The following is a 13,934-nucleotide window of genomic DNA, read 5'->3' as shown; positions in this document are numbered from 1 at the left end:
ATATGATCTGATGAGGTCTAGCTCGGGGATTAATCCTAAATCCTACAACCTCTTGAGAGTTACTGATTCAGTGTGTGGATGGACAAGGGGCCCCCCAAGACATAAAGTAACTTCGGTGGTGGTATGAGGGTGTAGAAGCTGCAGTTAAGGAGAAAAGAAAGCTTTTCTGGGAATGGAAAAAGGGTGGTAACAAAAAGGAATACTTGATTGCCAAGCTAGAAAAGGTTTACAGAGCAAAGTCTGAGACTCAGAGACTTTTACTTGATAACCTAAATAGTGTGGAAAAGAACTACATGATACTTAAGGTGGCAAATCAGATGAAGAGGGAGAATCAGGATGTCATAGGTGAGCAGTGTGTGAAGAATGATGAAGGGAGGGTAGTGAACAGTGGGGATATGAAAGATGCCTGGAGAAAGGATTACAACTGGTTGTTGAATGAGGAGTTTGACTGGTACAGGCAAGGTTTGGAGCCAGCAGATCCAGTGTCTGACCCTTGACCATTAATTGATGCTGCTACTGTGAGCAGGGCAATAGGCAGGAAGCAGGTGGGGAAGGCAGCACATGTGTGAGGGTTGACTGCTGAAATGTTGAAAGCCTCAGGGGATATAGGAATGGGGTTAATCACTGACTTGATAAATACGATAATATATGAGTGTGTGTTGTCCTAGGTGATTGGCTGAAGAGTGTAATTGTAAATGTGTACAAGGAGAAGAGTGATGCCCTGAAAAGAGGAAATTATAGAGGCATAAATCTTTTGGACCAGATAATGAAGATAATGGAGAGGGTTCTAGAAGGTATGATTAGAGAAAGAGTAAATATTGATGAGATGTAGTTTGAGTTTATGCCAGGCAGAGGGACCACCGGTGCCATATTCCTTGTTTGATAGCTTCAGGAAAAATATATAGGAAAGAAAGGGGAACTGTGCTTTGTTTTTGTTGATTTGGAGAAGGCCTTTGACAGTCCCTTGGGATGTGGCGAAGTGGGCAATGAGAAGGCTTGAGATCAGGGAGTGGCTGGTTAGGGTCCTTATGGCAACGTATGTTGGTGCTGGCACCCTGGTAAGGGTGAATTGAGATTTGAGTGATGAATTTTCCATGAATTTCGGTGTGCATCAGGGGTCAGTCTTGATCTTCTTCTTGTTTATCATGGCACTTGAAGCCCTCTCATGTGACTTCAGAAATGGACTTCAGTGGGAGATGTTGTATGCTGATGATTTGGTGTTGATTTCAGAGAATGAAAGGGAAGTGGAGGAATGATAAGAAGTGGAGAGATGGTATGAGGCACAAGGGCTTTGAGATAAATGCAGAGAGGCAGTGGTCTAATCAAAACAAATCGAACTCAGAATTTTCCGATGGATTTATGAAGTTCACAAAAGTGACCATTGGGGTAAAGGACTCCTCGTAAAGAGCCCGCACTGGTCAGATGTACTTGTTGGACGACCTTACTACTCCACATTCCATCCCTTGCCTCTTCCTATCCTTTTCCCTTCCTTCCCTGTCCCTTTACTAATTGTGTGTGCACTGTGCTCTTCTGGTGGTTTTGTGAGGAAAGCAGCTGGAATGCGGCAGCCGTTTTTCCGTCCTTTTGGGGATGGAGGAGCTGGCTGTCATTGTCGTCGACCCCGGTGCCAGAGATACAGCCATGGACCTTGCAGACCCACCGAACCCCTGTCCCGTCACCAGCAAGAAGTCCAGGAGTCCATCTGGCGGACAGATGGATCGCTTTGGTGATATTCACCTAGATAAGTGCCCTTGGACTTCTCTTCCCCCCTCTTTGGCTGGCCCAGTAACCTTCCTGGCACAAACCAAGGACAGATGCCCTATCTTTAACAACCCTGGGGTGCTCTACTCTGCCATCAGCTCTAGCCCTTGAGCAAAGCACAGTGTTGAGGACCATGTCAAGGTCCTGGGAAGTGGAGCTACCCTCCATTTCTGTGAGCCAAGGGCTGGCTAGTTTGTCCAAACTTGACCCTCCCCCTGAATCCATGTTATCCATTGCTGGTATTGAGAGTCGATGTTGGAGCGTTTCCTCATTGAAAAATGTTTTTTTTTTTTTTTTAATGGAAAGATAGGGCCTGTCTCCCTAGAGTACGGGGTGGATGATATTGTGCTGGAAGCTCGTTATCTGGGTTTTGAAATAGGGGATCTTGTAGAGGCCTCTTACCTCTCCTCTCGCCGACACCATGGCAGTCCGGAGGTCCCTTCCCAGGTAGGATGACTGGAGTTTCGTGGTGCTCTGCCAGAGAGGATCGTCCTGGGCCACTCCAGTTCGCCGGTCAATGTCTACACTTTCCCACTCCTTCATTGTTATCACTGCCAACTCTACAGCCATGGGGTAATCTGCTGTAGGAACAAGGCCTGGTGCTCGAGATGCAGCCACTTACATTTCCCGATGTGATGCCAATGATGCTGACTGTGAGCAGGACCCCTACTGCTTCCACTGCGGCAGGGACCACGTGGTTACTTCTCGGTCCTGTTCTGTCTACTGGGAGGCCATGGCCAGTCATGTGGCTGCCAGGGGTGCTGCCTCTTCCCACCAGGATGTCAGGATCCTGCTCCAGGCCCTGATCCCTGGCTCTCACGTTGCTCGCCCCTCTGGCCTTAATTCTTCAGGGCCTGCTAGCCTGAGCCATTGTGTGCTGGAGGTCATCCATTTTTCAGATGTTACATGAAATGTTGTTTGGAGGACAAATGTGATGCTGACTCTCTCAGGAGATTGATGTAACCATCCACCCATCCTCTTCAGCAGAAGTGCTCCTTCACCCGACCTCTTCCTCCAAACCCATGTGCAAGAAGTCCTCTCGTTCTCAGCCCCCTCTCCATTCTGGCCAGGGCCACACCCACATGGCAGGCTCCCAGCCTCAGGCCTCTGGGACTTCCTCGTCAGCTGCCAATGAGGCCACAGCTGCTTCCTGGAACTCCTGTTCTTCCTCCATGTTGCCTCCAATGAGGGCCAGCAGCAACAAGGAAGAAAGGTTGCTGGTTCTTTGAAAACAATGATAAGAAATAGGGAAGTGAGCATGGAAGTATAAAAGTCACTGCACAATACTGTAGTATTGTACTACCAACTCTGACGTATGGAAGTGAAGCTTGGACCATGTTAGGAGAACACATGTCAAAGTGAAAGCAATGGAAATGAGTTATTTGAGAGGACCATTTGGAGTTACATGGAGAGGCAGACTGGCAAATGAAGAAGTGAAGGAGCATTGTGATGTGAATGTGGATGTGATAGAAAGCATTAGGGGAAATACATTGAGGTGGTTTGGCCATGTGGAGAGGATGGAAAGCAAGAGACTATCAAGGAGAGTGTATGTGAGTGAGGTGGAGAGAGGGAGAGGGAGGGGGAGATCAAGGATGAGATAGAGGGATGGAGTGGAGAGGTATATGAGAGAGGGGGGTGTGAGCTAGGGGAAGGCAGCAAAATGGCAATGGACAAAGCGACCTGGAGGCAATTTGTTTGTGTCCACCCCTTACAGGATTAAAGCATCAGACCATAGATACTGTAGATAGATTAGTATCCCACTGACCCATATTATAATGAGTTTAAAATATTTTTATCATCACAAACCAGTACATTACAAGAGGGACAGTATTCTGTTACATATTTTTGTCATAGCATCAGAGAGCATGCTCGCAAGAGAAAAGGGGGGTGGGTCTCCAGCCGCTCCCACACAGTCATTTTCCACCAAATTTTGCACGCGTCTTCAGATGCACCAAAAAACATCGCATGCAAAAATTCGTTAAACACCATTCACTTTGAGGACTTTTTTTTAGTGGGTTAAAGTTTGTCACTCCTTCAACACACGACCACCGCCTGGTGTTGACAGATGTGATGTCACTGTGGCAGCTGACAGCAACACCAGTAAGGTCGATATTTCACCGGCTAACGGTGCCTGCTGCGCCATAAAACTACCAACCAGCTGCTGGCTAAGCACGTCCAACTTCCAGGCTTCATGGCTATTTTTATTTATTTATTTATTTTTTCATTTATTGACTAAAGGTTGAAACGATGGAAGTCTGACTTTGCCAGTATAAAGTAAACTCAATAGATAGGTTTTTCAAGGATAAATGCGAACATAATGGAGTGTATGAAGAATCAGTGCCGAGCACTGTGAGCAAAATTCTAAGAGAATGCGTAGCGAAAACACATTAGATGTTTCGAGAATTGTCGTGGCATCAAAGCGCGCGTGAGAGAGAGAGAGGGAGGGGAGCCTCCAGCTGCTCCCACACAGTCGTTTTCCACTAAGTAGTGCACACGCCTCCAGATTCACCAAAAAAACATGTATTTTTTTTTTTAATGCGAGGAAGAAGGAACAAAAGGCCGCGAGCCCGTAATTATTGTTCCTTCCAAGAGAAAAACAAAATACAAGAGAGAGCCAAATTCAAGATCCGATCATTTCGAGATGCCTGGACACACTGCATTTGAAAGACTGGAGATCATAGGAAGCAGGAAATACAGACAGAGGGAGACAGTTCCAGAGCTGACCTGTTGCATAAATGAAGGACTGGGAGTAACGGTTAACTCTTGCATTAGAAAGTTAGACAGAAAAGCGATGAGAATTTGCTGATAGGTACTATGCACCCATCGTAGAGGTGGAGGAATGCATGCAGACAGTACAGAGGAGCAGTGACCATTGAAGTAGCGATAGAAAGGAGATAAAGATGCAGCAGCGTGGTGAAGAGACAGAGGTTGCAGGGAGTCAGTAAGAGGAGGAGCGTTAATGAGATGAAAAGCCTTTCCACCCTATTGAGAAGAGCTGTATGTTGGGAACCTCCCCACACATGAGAGTTGTACTCCACACGGACGGATAAAACCCCTGTAAAGAGCCAACAATTGTCAGGGTTCATGTTTGGTGAGCCACAGCTTGCAAATGCGAGTACTGTATTTTTTCCCTTCGGCGAACGAATTTTACATGCAAGTCGCCTTTTGGCGAGGAGAAAATACATCCACTTTGGCGAGGAGTAAACTACAAAATAAATCTCACTTAAATGAACAAAACACATTGTGATCGATTATTAAGTCTTTCCTTGTCACCATTGTGAATGTTTAAAACCTCATTATATGATTCTAATTATCACAGTGTAAATAAATATATTTATTGCTCGTAAAATATTTTGCCTCGTAGTCAGTTTGGCTACTAAAAATTTATTTGGTTCGTTAATCTGAAACCTTAGGAGCCAAATGGCTCGCAACCATCGGCAGTTAGCAAGACCCCTGATTGTGCAAGGGTAAAGAAGGAATGGAGTCGGCTTAGCTCACCTAATCTCTTGGAAGCAGATTTTAAAAGAGATGTAATATGATCTTTCCAAGATAAGTCCCGAGTAAATGAAACCCCAAGCAAGTTCAAGGATGATGCAGGATTAAGCTGAATATTATTAAACATTAGTGGGTATACCTGTGGAAGATTTTGTTGGGTTGATAGGTGTAAAAACTGAGTCTTTGATGCATTAAAACAACCAGATTATTTTTACCCCAGTCAGAGATACGAGCCATGTCAGACATTAGGTGTGCCATATCCTCATCCCTTGTTTGCTGAAGTAACTGCTGAGATGGACGTTGCAGGAACCAAATGGAAAGGTGAAGGATGGAGTCATCAGCGTATGAGTGGATAGGGTTAGATGTACAGCTTAGAAGATCATTGATGAATAAAAGGATGAGAGTTGGTGATAGGACAGAGCCCTGAGGAACACCACTGTTAGTAGATCTAGGAGAAGAACGATGGCCGTCTACAACAGCGGCTATAGAGCGACCAGAAAGGAAGCTAGAGATGAAGGCACAGATAGAAGGATAGAAACCGTAAGAGGGCAGTTTGGAAATTAAAGATTTATGCCAGACTCGATCGAAAGCCTTTGAGATGTCAAGTGCAATGGCAAAGCTTTTGCCAAAGTCCCAAAAGGATGATGAGGGAGTCTGAAAGGTAGGTGAGAAGATTGCCAATGGAGCGTCCCTGACGGAACCCACACTGACGATCAGAAAGAAGGTTGTGATAGGAAAGATGCTTTAAAATTTTTCTGTTAAGAATTGACTCGAAAACTTTTGAGATACAGGATGTTAAAGCAATTGGACGATAGTTAGAGGGTTGGGAATGGTCACCCTTCTTTGGGACTGGCTGAATGAGAGCAAACTTCCAGCAAGAAGGAAAGGTACAAGTTGATAGACAAAGGCGAAAGAGTTTGCCTAGGCAAGGTGTAAGCACAGAAGCACAGTTCTTGAGAACAGCAGGAGGGACTCCATCAGGCACATATACCTTATTAGTATTGAGGCCTGTGATGGCAGAAAATACATCAGCTGAAGAAATTTTAATGTTAGCCATGAGGAAGTCAGAGGGGGGAAGTGATGGAGGAACAGCACCGGAATCGTCTAAGGTGGAACTGGAGGAGAAAGTCTGAGCGAAAAGATCTGCTTTATCAGTAGAAGAAATAGCTACAGAGCCATCAGAGTAGAAAAGAGGAGGGAAGGATGATGAGGTAAAGTTGTTAGAAAGGTTTTTGGCAAGGTGCCAGAAGGAGCGGGAAGAATTCAAGTTGGAGAGTTGAGAGCATTTAGTATGGATGAAATTATTTTTAGCAGCATCTAAGAACAGACTTAGCACGTTTCTGGGCATGAACGTATAAAAGATGTGATTCAGGGGTGGGTTGGCTCCGGTACCTTATATAGGCCCTCTCCTTGTTGTGGACAGCATTAGAACAAGCGTGATTAAACCAAGGCCTTCTTGCATTAGTCAAAGGATATGAGAAAGGAATGTTTGCTTCCATGCCCGAGAGAATAACCTCTGTATTGTGCAAGGCACACTCAGATGACACCCAGCCATGCAAGCAATAATCATTCCAGGGAAAATCAAAGAAGTACTGCATGAGGGCCTCCTAGTCTGCAGCTCCAAAGTGCCACAGACGTCGTTTCTTTTGAGGGTCCGCAGGCTGTACCAGAGCGATAGGACAGGTTAAGGTTGTAAGGTTGTGATCGGAGGAGCCCAATGAAGAGAAAAAATTAACAGCGTAAGCAGAAGGATTACCATAGTTGTAAGGAAGAGGTCATGTATGTTGGAGCTTCCTCTAAGGTGGTCAGGGATACGGATAGGGTGCTGTACAAGCTGCTCTAGGTCATTAAAGATAGAAAAGGTGTAGGCTTGTTCGCCAGGTGGATTAGTAAAAGGAGAGGAGAGCCAAAAGTGGTGGTGAACATTGAAATCTCCGAGAATGGAGATATCAGAGAAAGGAGAAATGGGTAGAATGTGTTCCATCGTAGAAGTAAGATACTGTAGTCAAAGAATTTTTGATTGTCAGTAGAGTTAGGAGATAAGTAAACAGCGCAGATATATTTAGTCAGAGAATGACAGGAAAGCCGAAGGCAAGGTGTAGAGAATTCAGAAGAATCGAGTTCAGGAACACAAGAGCAAGATAAGTCGTTGCGTATACAGTATATACACAACAGCCACCTTTGGCTTTGAAATGAGTACAGAGAAAGTAGGAGGATACAGAAAAGGGTCTGCTGTCAGTTGCCTCAGACACCTGAGTCTCAGTTTGAAAACGAAGGTGAGGTTTAGAGAAAGAGAGGTGGTGCTCAACAGAGCGAAAGTTAGAGGAAAGACCACAAATGTTGCAGAAATGAAGAAGTAGAGAGTCAGACAGTGGTTCCAGGCAGCTCGAGTCGTCACCAGGAGAGGGACGGACGGTGGGGGCATTTATGGTCCCCCTCCCTGGGGACTCCGAGGCCAAATGTTGCTCTGCCATGATTTTTTTTTTTTTTTTTTTTGAAAAGAAAGTGTAGTGTGTACTGTGCATGTAGTTTGGTGTTGATAGTTAGAGAAACTTGTATTGGAGAGCATGCTGGCCTACTCTCTGTGTTACTGAGACACTGAAAAAGTTCAGCAAAGGGGGATGGTCAGGAACTAGTCTTGAGGGCTGATGAAATGGGAGCTCCAGCTCTCCCTGTCATCAGCTTTCCATCCACCTTGGGAGTACTGCCCTGCTCGACTGGTGCTTCATTCTACTCCTCTGACTCAGTATACAATGGTAATATGTGTTGTGTGCCTGTTTGTATGTGAAAACCACATTTTTGAGAATACTGCTAATAACTCAACATGGCTAACTAAGCGACAATAAGTCTGGGCCAAAGGCTCTGCCCACCTAGAGAGCCTAGCCAATAGGAGCCCCCACAAACTCCTGAAAGTTGCCAGTGTTCGCCGGATCACTAAATAGTGTGGGGGTCACTTCCCGTTCAGAGCTGACGTACCTTCCATAAAAAAAATTCCTGTCGGGATTATTACTCATGCATAAAGCATTATATCAGTATTATAATCATCTTAGATATTTTACTGATGCTCTAAATGGGATATATGCTGAAAAGTTCTCCACAGCATTTATTAGAAACCATGCAAGCTTATTGTGTGTTTTTGCATTCAGCACATTTTTACCAAGTTTTGTGAATCTCAGTTGTTCGAAAAATTTATTATACAGTTTCCAAAGACCGTAATCTTTCATTTGGCAAATCCTGACATGATTCTATCAGTTATACACTTAATAATAGTACAAATTGTACAGCCGAAATCTTACGTGCCCGAGATCAGCGACCCGAGTTTTAAAAGGCACGGCATTCCTCTTGCATTGAGAAAATGTCTTAGTTCTGCTACAGTCTATTTTTCCACATATACTTTCGCTGCGCAGTCGACCATGGCACAGTATTTTCTGGATTTATCGACTGATTTCAAAAGGCGCAGGCGTCAGGTGTGGTGTAAACTCATCATCATCGCCACCCTGGGCCCCTGGCGGCGGGAACACAAACTGCGTGCCTTCATTTGAGCTCAGTGAGTTCATACGATCTTCGATTGTTTAAGTACCATATTTCCTTCATTTGTTATGTAAGATACAATGTCATTATATTCATTTACCATTTTTCCTTACAGATGTACATTCACCACCTAAAAACACGACAGTGTTCATTACTCAGGCAACATAATAGGCTGTCCCTAAACTGAGATGGACGCAACCTTAAGTTTCTGTTATATTTTGAAAATGAAGCCATTTTTTTCTCCAGTATTATATGCAGATAAATCAATAAATATCCTATTTTCAGCTGAGCAACACAAAAATTGTATAACACAGGGTAATTCAAGTTGACCCCACTTTTGCACTTGACATTAAATAATCTGGCGAGAGGTGGCGTCTTTTCCCAGTTTGTGGGGGCTCCTAATTTTTTTTTTTTTTTTTTTTTTTTTTTTTTTTTTTTTTGTCCGACTCTGGGCATAGGCTTCACAGCCTGCTATCAAGGCCCGGCAGTCCTCCTACATACCATACACCTCTACATGTCACCACTTCGGCGCTAACACCCACCGTCCATATTGAATACATGCTAGGGCTGTCTCATACAGGACTGGTGTATTGGTATTAGCGGGGGTATTTTTACGACATGTTGGCGGGTCTTCTGGTAGATCAATAAAGCCTGATTTAATGAAATTCAAATCCTTAAACTGTTCCCTGCCCCAGCTGGGATTTGAACCTGGATCCGTTAGGACCGCATGCCACCTCTCTACTGGTTGAGCCACCGGTATTATAGTTATTTCTTGTAATAAGTTGCCAAGTTACACATGTTACCACAGTAATTTACAGAAAAATTGCCTTTTAAGTACCATTGCAGCCAGTAGAGCTGATTTGTCAGTTTTCCCAAACTTACAATACCAGCTGTATGAATGACTTTGGAAATGTGCATATGAAATAATATTTGAAAGTGAATATAAGCTAGCACAAACTAATGTTTTTTTTAGTGATATAAGTCGATGAATGCTCTGTGAGGCTGATTGGTCAGGGAATGGAGGTCATGAATATCTTTGTATATTTGTAGGTGTGTGATAAGCAAGGATGGGAAGTTAAAGGATAAAGTGCAAGAAAGGGTACAGAAGGAAAAGAGGGTTACAAGTATATTGCAGGCAGTAACAAGGAACAGGGAGGTGAGCATAGAAGCAGACAAATTGTGTTGTGATCCCCACTCTAACATATGGAAGTGAAGTTTGGACTCTGCTGGCAGGACACAAGTCAAGACTGAGGAGAGTGGAAGCGTGTGATGAGACAGACAGATGAATGGGGAAGTTTGGGAGCGTTTTGGTGTTCGTATGGATGTACTGAAAAGTGTTTGATCAAGTAAGCAGAGCTGGTTTAGGCATGTAGAGATAATGTAAAGTGAGAGATTGATCAGGAGAGTGTTTGTAAATGAGGTGGAGTGGGAGAGAGAGGCCAAGAATGAGATAGAGGGATGGAGTGTGGAGGTACACTGTATGTATAAGAGTGTGTGAGATGGAAGAAAGTTATCTTGATGGCAGAGAACTGAGTGGTGATTTATTTGTGGTCACCCTTTCACGGTTGAAGGCATTTGGCTATAGATAGGTAGATAGAATTTGGTTGATAAAAGTTGTGAATCAGTGCTAATTTACCATACATATAACAAGGAATACGGTACATGTACTAGGTAGTAGACGGTTGTTACCATCAACCTTGGGAGGTATTACCATGAGTGAAATGTAGATGCAAGCTTAGTTTTAGATTGACCATGGGAGGTACTACCATGAGTGGAATCACAATGTAGCTATAAACTTGGGTATAGACTGACCCTGGGAAGTACTACCATGAGTGAAAGGTAGCTGTGAGCTTGGTTATAGACCAACCCTTGGAGGTACTATCATGATTGAAATGTACTTACAAGCTTGGTTATAGCCACACATGCATCACTCTTAGGTTACGATTTCAGTCGTAAAAGTCAAAGTTCTAACTGAGATTCTTTTATTGTTAAACATCTTAGATTTAATGTATCCCAACAATTTCCACCAGTTGGTGGTTCAGCTCCAGCATTGTTGGTTTAGTTTCCAATCCATAGAAAACATCAGCAGTTCCTTGGTCAGTGCTAATGTGAAGATTCCTTCTAAAAAGGAAGTATGGCTTCATTTCATTTGAGTTGAACATATACAGATTGTGATAGTGATGTACTTGCAGGTGTGTGATGTGGCCTGGTGTGGGTGGGGTGTGGGTGATGCCACGTCCAAACATGTCCATGCAGTACGTGGTGGGCTTGGCAGGGTGTGTGGCAGTCATTGTTTTCTTCACACTCAACTACCTCACAGGTAAATGCCACAGAATGCATGGGTTGTAAAAAGTAGACACACCTGCAGTATTGTATGTTGTTCTAACCAGACAGTGATCTGAGAGAGACCCAGTTTGGCTCATTTGATGGCCAAGTGTGGTCACTGTAGAAAGCCAATTCAAAAACTAAGCAAGGAGGCTCATTCATACCTCATAACAAAGTATCAAAAAATTTCATGATATCACAACTTAGAAAATTCAGTCCTACCTCATGACTAAAGCCGAATGAATTTCATGCAGCCACAACTTAGTATACAGGTTGTGGGAGTGGCTCAGTTACATCATGTGAAAACAAATGAGGTATTGCATCAGTATTCTATCCAAGGTGCATAAACCACAGATGAAGCCACCGTGGTTTAGAACTATATAACCCCTTGAACATGATGATGTACTGTACAGTTTTTTTCTTTTCTTCATCTATTCTTGCTACTTACAGATTACTTTATTCAGGTAATGATAGACTTTTTAAACAAGAGGGGTCAGATACTGATAAAGTCTGTATTAGCTTCTTCAGTATAAACCCAGTAAAACTGTCAAACAGCAGCAATAATAATAATAAAGGAAACTACATCATCAGCTTGAAGAGGTTAAAAGTAGGTTATTGGCCTCTGCCCCTGATTTAAAGTACAGCTACCGCAAATTGGCTTAGGACCTCCCCTCACGTGGTATTAAAAAACACAGAAATCACAGTATATCACAATGTTTGTTCATGAAATGCAATTTATTAATATGAAATCATGTTTCCATTGTTTTTCAGGACCAGTTGGATGCGTTTTGGCATGGAATCACTTAGATCTATAAAGTAATCTAAGAACATTTCTTTGTATCAAACATTTGTCAGTTTTGTTCAGATTGGGTGTCTTCTTCTCTGCCTGATTATCTTCATCTTTGCCCAGCAGTTTTCTGTCGGATTTAGATCTGGACTGTTGCCAGGCCAGTCGAGGACCTCAGTCCGATGATCCTGAAGCCATTTTGTCATCTTTCTTGACTTGTGACATAGAGCTGAATCGTGCATGAAAAAGTCACACCCAGGTGTAGCAAAAAAGTTTAACAAATGATCTTTCAGAACTTGAATGTACTGGCCACCATTCATCAAGCTCTTAGGAAGAAAATAGAGGCCTCCCCTTCCCATTCCACCTGAGAAACACCCCCATGCCATTACTGATTGTGGGTGCTTAACAGTCGGCACCGTGTAAGCAGGGTCATATCGACTATGGGAGGCAAACCTTGGTAGAACGCACCTGGAACACTTGAAATGTGGTTTCATCAGAAAACATAACTTTTCTCCACTCATCCGATGTCCAATGTGCATACTTCTTGGCAAACTGAATGCGTAGCTTCTTCATGCGGTCAGTGAGAAGCGGTTTCTTGGCTGCGGTGCGGCTTGGCAAACCTGGCATCTTCTGCAAAAGGTGTTGGATAGTTCGAATTGAGGCATCTTGTAACAGCTGGGGATGCATTCTTTTCAATTCTGCTGCTGTCAGTCGAGGATTCTTGATTACTTCCCCCTTCAAAAGCGTATCTGTACGTCTGGAAATCGTCCTCTTCTTTCCAATACCATGCTTGTGCTCTGGTATGACATCAGGTGGCAGGCCACGTGCAGCAGCAAGATTCTTCATGATGCTCGACTTTGCACGTCCAGTATGTTCACAAATCGTGTTGATAGGGACATTATCCTGCCTCCATGCAATGATACAGACCCTCACATCCCTTGAGCAGTATTTTCCAGGCATGACAACTCGACTCTAGGAAAATAACAGGGCAAACAGCAATGCATACGAAAAAGGAGGGAGGTGCAAGCTCGGAGTGATGGGAACATATACTTCTACTCTCGCTTCTGGGCACTGATGTGCTGAGTGTTTCACCACCTCCTGCCAACACCAGAGGAGTTGCCAGTTACTTCTTGCCCAAAAAAATACACTTGGTAGAGGTGGAAACACAAAGCAAAGACAGACAACTCTCCCATAGCAATTCTGTGTGTAGGTCCTATGTCAATTTGTGGTGGGTGTACTATATATAATTCTATACAGCATTTGCATGTTCCTTTACATGAAAAATCTCATGCCTCAGAAAGATTAACTTGAGAACCTTGTCTGGCTCCCTGCAGGCCTAAAACCATTTGCAAAAGTGACTAGAAGTTAAGGTAGTGGTCAGGTTGTTGGAGAAGTAGCCTGCTATTTGAAAGGATGTTAGTTCAATCCCAGGCTGAAGCAGGGAACAGATTGATTATTTGAATTTCATTAATTCAGGCCTTACAAGTTTTCAGAAAACCCACCAACATGTAATAAAAACCCTCCCCCTCATACCATCACGCCAGTCATGATTGAGAGCCCTAGTATGTGTTCAGTCATTATGAATATTGAGTATTAGTATGAAACCGATTACAGTACATGTGATGGTTTGTTGCATGTAGGAAAACTGCTGGGTCTAAGGAATGGGTTGACAAACCTATACCCACAGTTAGACACTCAGAAATATTAATATACCTTAATAAATAGAGTACATACATAAGTTAATAGATAAATAAATAAAAATATTCTTATCAGGGGATAAGTCAGTCTTCTACCCTTCACTGTGAGAAATGTCTCATAAGCTGAAGAAAAGTAGTCAGACCTTAGCAAGGATATTTAGTCTAATGATGTATGTTTTATATTTTATCCTTTCTTCATCAAGTTTTGGGTGGAAATGCTGAAACCCTTCCTTTCCCCTCCCCCTTTTTCTTTTTTGTACCATCATCATTTATGTCTGCTGTAATGATATTTAAGCTGAAAAAGAATTAGAAGTAGCTACCTGTTTAGAGTCAGAGTG

General features: G+C 43.3%; 1 protein-coding gene across 1 annotated transcript in view; it reads left to right on the top strand.

Annotated features, from left to right (window-relative positions):
- Positions 1-2,783: 2,783 nt before the first annotated feature.
- The window catches only part of LOC145417756 (alpha1,4-N-acetylgalactosaminyltransferase 1-like), a 41,539-nt gene continuing 30,388 nt past the window's right edge, over positions 2,784-13,934 (top strand). The window contains exons 1-2 of the mRNA XM_080286363.1: positions 2,784-2,974; positions 10,980-11,107. Coding sequence (XP_080142489.1) covers positions 2,784-2,974; positions 10,980-11,107 — 319 coding nt within the window. The remainder of the gene's footprint in view (positions 2,975-10,979; positions 11,108-13,934) is intronic.

Source organism: Coenobita brevimanus, chromosome 111 (genome assembly GCF_032717465.1).
Source record: "Coenobita brevimanus isolate Jiangsu-jjx chromosome 111, ASM3271746v2, whole genome shotgun sequence".
Classification (NCBI taxonomy): Eukaryota; Metazoa; Arthropoda; class Malacostraca; order Decapoda; family Coenobitidae; genus Coenobita; species Coenobita brevimanus.
The sequence above is the reverse complement of the archived record's forward strand: the minus strand, read 5'-3'. Positions and strand labels throughout refer to the sequence as shown.